This window comes from Nicotiana tabacum, chromosome 17 (genome assembly GCF_000715075.1).
Source record: "Nicotiana tabacum cultivar K326 chromosome 17, ASM71507v2, whole genome shotgun sequence".
NCBI lineage: Eukaryota > Viridiplantae > Streptophyta > Magnoliopsida > Solanales > Solanaceae > Nicotiana > Nicotiana tabacum.
The window spans coordinates 115,333,461-115,340,676 of record NC_134096.1 but is presented as its reverse complement, the minus strand read 5'-3'; the positions used below and the strand labels follow the sequence as shown (position 1 = coordinate 115,340,676).

General features: G+C 39.6%; 1 protein-coding gene across 1 annotated transcript; it reads right to left on the bottom strand.

Annotated features, from left to right (window-relative positions):
* Positions 1-388: 388 nt before the first annotated feature.
* LOC107806301 (eukaryotic translation initiation factor 3 subunit D) lies at positions 389-4,566 on the bottom strand. The gene is made up of 2 exons (XM_016630432.2): positions 2,737-4,566; positions 389-848 (listed from the first exon to the last, which is right to left on the bottom strand). Exon 1 carries the CDS (start codon positions 4,467-4,469, stop codon positions 2,739-2,741), a length of 1,731 nt encoding a protein of 576 aa, XP_016485918.2. The 5' UTR covers positions 4,470-4,566; the 3' UTR covers positions 389-848; positions 2,737-2,738.
* Positions 4,567-7,216: the final 2,650 nt, after the last annotated feature.

Here is a 7,216-nt window from a genome sequence, read left to right as displayed (position 1 = left end):
TTTCTCAACATATAACATGGCCAAAACGCCACATTGAATTTCACCGCAACGTCATAAGCTAGCCAGCCACATCACCTAACTGTTATGTTGCCTTCCACGATTTTGGTTGTCGCAACTATGTAGTTTGTCTTAGTACTAATTGTCTAAACGGCATTTAATTTTATATATGTTGATTTACGTGATTATTAAGACCAGAACCAAAGTATGAAAACCGGCCGAAGTTTATTCATGAAACAATTGTTGCACACTACTCTTCGTATTTTCCCCTAGATACGAGCCTCCACCCCTCCCTTCAACTTGTCACCGTATGACTAAATACAAAAATCTAAAAGAGCAATTCCGTTAAAAGGTCAATAATCTCTTTTTCATGAACGAGAAACAACCCTGACACAATTCAAATAAGTGGATAATAAGTCCGCCCCTTTACCCTTGTCAAAAGATTAGGCTTTTGTTTGGGGCAAGGATCTAAGGCCTACATCATGCGCCGCGTTCCTAATAGACAAAACCCGGTCTAATCAGACAAAAACCGGGGGCTAAAAAGTTAATGATGTATTACACCACAGCACCAGATAAAATGAAAAGACTTTTCTTAAAAACATCCAACTAAAAGAGAAACCTATCACAAAATTAGCCTTGACAAAGGTCCATAATCATCAAAACCACTACAGTAGGTGGGAGAAAGGAAGCCGGACAAGTTCGTTAAGATGGTACAAAGCTCTCAACAAGATGCCTTGTTTCTAATCTGTTTGGAAAGACACAAGAGCACATTCACCACACAAAGCTGTTGACAAGAGAAAGCTCAAGATCTAAAAGAGGTTCCAACCAGTATCACTTTATTCCCGGACAACCTGGATGGCAAGAAAAACAATCAGCATCTTCAAACTTGAACATACTAGTAAGTCTTCAGGGAAACAAAATTGACAGTATTTTCTATGAAATTTCGTTCTCTTGAATATGATAGAGTAGCTCATTACTTTATATTAGGAAATGTCACTCTATAGAAATTCCAAATTACATTGTAGCAACAAGTGTTTACCCTCAAAAGAATGGTGGAGTCAAAATGAGAACTCATACAGTTAAAAAACCAACCATAATAAGATTCATACACCCGTAGAGTGCAACAACTCACAACTCAATTACTCATTATTCAAATCGGACACGGAAACCAGAAACCTGGGAACTAGTGCAGTAGTTTGACAACTATACAAAACCAAGACCACCCCAAGTTTCCCGCAAAGCCACAGGTTAACAGTTCAGACCTTGTGAAAGAGCTTGTAGCCTCTTGGCTCAAGCAATAACAACTTTCAAAATCAAATTCCACGAAACCTGAAGTGAGGGAAAAGGGGGGGGGGGGGAGGGGGTATAATTGTAAGAGGAAGTGATCCACACAGACTCCTACACAAAGAGGTTAACCAAAGGAGATCCAAGAAGTCCATAACTAGCTTCGAGAAGAGCATTGATTATCAGCTTTGCATTAAGCTACTCTTTTAGCATCCAAGAAGTACATTCTTTTTCTGTCTATACTCTCCTAGTAGGGCCCAAATATACATCATATGCATGAAGGCAAACAGCCACAGTATAGCTTCTATAGGTAATGCCAAAAATCCAAGCACAACACATGCATAATAAAACTCGTGGGCTGCATTTTATATTTATCCCATGAATCATTAGTCGAAACTCGCCGCGGACTAAAAGAAGCGTATAAGCACCCTCTGTCATGTACAACCTCCTAACCTTGGCCATGCTAACTGGCAAGCGCATCTACAACTATTTGTCACACCCATCGTTCTGGCCAACAACACCCAGGCACATCCAGTTTTCACTGCATCAACCAACAGGCAGTACATTGGTTCACACAAATGCAGCACACAGCCCCAAAACGCTTGACCCACAACCAAGCTGCTATCCCTACAAGGGCCACTGCAACCAACTTACTAGGAACTCCTCAGCCACAATGCATTACAAATAGCTAAAAATCCCTCAATGTCGGCATTAAGTCCATCTTATTGCAAATAGCCTTTTAAAATCTTTATAAGGCAATTTCTTGTCAAGTCCTGTAACTAAGGATTTCCTTTTTTCCTTAAATAGGGAGTGAAGTAGCTGAAAGCACACAAGAGCTTGACATAAGTGTCCTTTTTCCGCTAAAAACCCAACCCTACAGGCTACAGTGTCCTTGACACCAAGGTGTTTCAATTCACTTTCATTTTCTCATCGTTCCCAATTTTATTATGTCTTCTATTATCCAATATACAAATTATATGATTCAGTTTCCTCCTTTTAAGAGACTCCGTACTCTTGGGAGGAAAGTGGAGTATGAATATATCCTTAAGATACTAATCGGTAACCGCATATGTTCACATAACCTCAAAGGCAACTATGTGGCTTAAAAGCTATAAATGAAAAGCAGTTCTCATCTCTACATCATGGCTAATACATGAAAAAGAAAAGGCAAATATCAAAGTTTGAAAGCAAATCAGCTATTAGCACAACAAATGGTTCTTAGGAGACAATAGAGTGAAGATAAAAATCCACTTTGAGCTCTATATATATGGATAAACTTTTTCCTCACCTTCTTCAAAAGAGACAACATTATCCAAGAGCAATCATTGTATTAGAATAGCAAAACTGAAAATAATTAAGTAAAGTACTGTCACACTATCTAAGAGCAATAATTCTCAACGGCAGAAAACTAATATTGAGAGGAAGAATCATTATCCTAGTGCAGTATCAGATTACCCTTATGCAGCTTCAGTGCTAATTTCCTTGTCCTCTACTTCATTTGCAGCCCCATTTGTCTCAGCACCTTGCGCATCCTCTGTAGGAGGCTGAACCTGTTCGTCTTCTGGCAATGGCTCCTCAACATAGTCATTCTCAAATGCATCTGGAGGGACTTCATAAATCCTAACCTGTGGCTTGGTTGGGTCCTTAACAAGCACATATTTCCCTTCATTCAACTTCATACACAAGTCCACAATACTTTTCACAATACCCCACATGTTTGATGTGTTCAAATTGATTTGTGCAGCAAAGTCCTTAGGCTTATATCCAACAACAGCTAATATTACATGGTTAAAATGATCCCTAGGATGGACTCTTGATACATAACCCAATTTCATCATATCAGCATTAGCTAGCAGAGCTTGTGCAGTCCATTTCGCGAGCTTATTCGCGTTATTCTTCAACTCAGTAGCTAACACAGCACCCCTTTGTGTCTCGAGCTTCTGCCTCCAATCAACCCCCGAGTACTTAGGGTCAAACTCATTCAGCGCATTCAGAGTCAAGAATGATCTCTGATTGTTCACTTCCACCACACTCTGTACTTCACATCGCGCCACCAAAAAGGTATCATCATCCAACTTCCACCTCCTGTACCTGTAACCAACCGACGCCACCTCTTCCCCTTCAGTCGCAAACGGGTTAGGCTCATCATAATTCAACTTCTTCCCATCTCTTATCAGCACCTGTTGCGAGAAATTCTGATTGATATAAGCAGCCTCAACACTCAACGAATGAGCCGAATTAATGTCATCCTTCACATCAGGCAATGGTTCTTGGGAAGTTTCATGAACAGAGAGCAAATCCAGCTGGGACCCATCACGCTTGTCGAAAAACAACTTATTTCCAACACGCTGAACTACAATATCCCACGAGTAAACAGACCTAGGAGCACACATTAAAGTAGACAAAATCGTATCCGTGGCGAAAACAGTAGCTTTATCCTCATTAGCCAAACGCCGGATAACAGGATCATCCGTAGTAGTAACTTTGAAGAAATTCCTGTTCTTGAACCTCTCCAGACGACGTTCGTTCTTCGGGGTAATGCGATCGTAGGACCTGTCGTAAAACTCAAGGCTACCGCAGATCAGCAAATCCTCAGGCTCCGGAACGGAGAAGGAAAGCTTCGAGAAAGTCGAAAACGGGATCTGATCGAGCATGTTCCATTCAGGTTGAATATCAACTGATGATTTGAACACAGCAGATTCTCTTCTCTGGCCAGCGTTTGTTCCCGAACGGTTGAGATTGTACAGCCTGTCCCTTCGAGCTCTTTCTTTCTCCTGCTCACGTTTTCGGGCCTCGACTTCCTCGTCGCGGCGCTGGGGAAGCTGAGAGCGGTTGTGGTGAGGGTTGAACCGCCACCTAGGATTGAATTTCGGGCGGTGTTGCCCGTGGTGATGGGATTTGGCGGCAGTGTCGACGAGGCGGAAGGAGGAGTCTTCGTCGGCGGCGAGGGTAGCGAATGAATCGTCTCCGGAGAAGTCGAAGGCGGAATCAGTAGGGTTTTGCTTGGAGTTGGATCCGGGTCGGTTTGAAAGAGACCGAGTCCAGTCGGCAATACGACCAAGCTTGTCGGAGCGGGAGAAAGGAGCGAAGGGGGCGTTAGAGATTTGGTTTGGTACGGAGATGGAGGAATCTGGTGGACCCCATCCGTCGGCATTGAATGGAACGGAGCCAAGTTCAAAACCTACCATTGTTGAATATGATAAGAACTTATCAACTTTCCGGCGGTTTTGTGAGGAGTATGAAGAAATTGAAGCAGAGAGTAGAAGAATAAAGACAATGATAAAACCCTAGTTCTAAAAGAGGCTTATATAACTTTTAAAGACAGGTCCCTAATGAATAAGTAAAGTTCGATATAGCCCCTTGAAATAGTGAGCAAATATTTTGTTTATGTTATGAAATATATCTTAAAATAACAATATAGAACAAGAAAAAATAAACTAAGAGATATAGAGAGAAAGAGATGAGAAATTATTATTTCTTCTTCAATTGTGTGTATTTTTCTATCCATTACAAGGCATTTATATAGTCATGAAAAGTGAAGAAAATATGTCATTGAATATGTCATTAAACATAGAAAATATGTCATTGAATATGTCATTAAGCATTTGAGATGAAGATCATGGAGGAAGAGTAGACATCCACCATAATTTGATATTTTTTATAACACTCCCCCTTGGATGTCCATAGATAATGTGTCTCGTTAAAATCTTATTAGAAAAAAAAAATCCTAGTGAAGGAAAAAGAGTACACATGTTTAGGAATACGCTTTTTGGTTGCCTCATTAAAAACCTTGCAAGGAAAACCCAGTGGGACAAAACCTTGTAAGGAAAAAAAGAGTACACCACGTATTAACTCCCCCTGATGAGAGCATCAATTCACATCCTTGAGTCTTCGCATCCCAATCTTGTATATTAGTTTCTTGAAGGTTGACGTCGGTAGAGATTTGGTGAACAAATCAGCCATATTATCACTTGAACGGATCTGTTGCACACTGATATCACCATTCTTTTGAAGATCATGTGTGAAAAATAACTTTGGTGAAATGTGTTTTGTTCTATCTCCTTTTATGAATCCTCCCTTCAATTGAGCTATGCATACTGCATTGTCTTCATACAAAATTGTGGGTAGTTTGTCACACTTCAAACCACATTTGTCTCGAATTAGGTGTATTACAGACCTCAACCATATACATTCTCAACTTGCTTCATGAATAGAAATTATCTCAGCATGATTAGATGAAGTAGCCACGATTGATTGCTTAGTCGATCGCCAAGATATTGCAGTGCCTCCACATGTAAACACATAGCATGTTTGAGATCGAGCCTTATGTGGGTCAGATAAATATCCATCATTGGCATAACCAACAAGATCGGGACTGCAATCATTGCCATAAAATAAACCCATATCGGTAGTCCCTTTTAGATACCGCAATATGTGTTTGATTCCATTCCAATGTCTCCTTGTAGGAACAGAGCTATATCTTGCTAAGACATTAACTGAAAAAGTTATGTCAGGCCTTGTAGTGTTAGCAAGATACATTAGTGCACCAATTGCACTAAGATACGGTACTTCAGGACCAAGAAGCTCTTCATTCTTTTCTTGAGGTCGGAACGGGTCCTTATTCACATCAAGTGATCGAATAACCATCGGAGTACTTAATGGATGTGCTCCATCCATGTAAAACCGTTTCAATACCTTTTCTATGTAGGCAGATTGATGAACAAAAATCATGTTTACCAAATGTTCAATTTGTAAACCGAGATATAATTTTGTCTTTCCGAGATCTTTCATCTTGAATTCCTTTTTTAAATAATCAATTGCCTTTTGGAGTTCTGTAGGAGTTCTAATAAAGTTTATGTCATCAACATATACGGCAAGTACAACAAACTCCGATGTTGTTTTCTTTATAAAAACACATGGACAAATGGCATCATTTATATAACCTTCCTTTAATAAATATTCACTAAGGTGGTTATACCACATTCTTCCTGATTGCTTTAGACCATATAAAGCTCTTTGCAATTTGATTGAAAATATTTCCCTGGACTTTGAATTATGTGCGTCAGGCATTTTAAATCCATCAGGATTTTTCATGTATATCTCATTATCAAGTGAGCCGTAAAGGTAGGCTGTAACCACATCCATTAAATGCATGTCAAGCTTTTCATGGACAGCAAGACTAATGAGATAATGGAACGTTATAGCATCCACAACAGGAGAATACGTCTCTTCATAATCGACACCATGCCTTTGTGAAAATTCTTGTGCAACAAGACGTGCCTTATATCTTTGTACCTCATTTTTCTCATTCCTTTTACGTACAAAGACCCATTTATAGCCAACGAGTTTAACATAATTAGGTGTTTCGACTACAGACCCAAAAACTTCACGTTTCGCAAGTGAATCCAACTCAGATTGGATTGCTTCTTACCATTTTGGCCAATCACGTCTTTGTCGACATTCTCCAACGGATTGAGGTTCAAGATCCTCATTATCTTGCATAATGCTAGATGCAACATTATATGCAAATACATAATCCACAACTATATTCAATCGATTTAAATTTGTCTCAATATCGATTGGGTTTATTGATAGTTCCTTATTTTCTTGAGTCTCAGGCTCATCGATATCCTCATGAATTTAAGGATTGGTTAAATCATAGGTTTCTTTATGAGGCTCTTTCGTAGTGTCATCTTGATCATTTATTTTCCTTTTTCTAGGATTTCGATCCTTAGAACCCAATGGTCTGCCACGCTTTAGGCGTTCTTTTGACTCATTAGCTATGACACTAGAAGATTTTCCAACAGGGACATCAATACGGATTGGAACATTCTCTGCAGGGATATGTGATTTCGTTATCCTTTTCAGATCCGTAAATGCATCTGGCATTTGATTTGCTATTTTCTATAAATGGATAATCTTTTGCACATCTTTT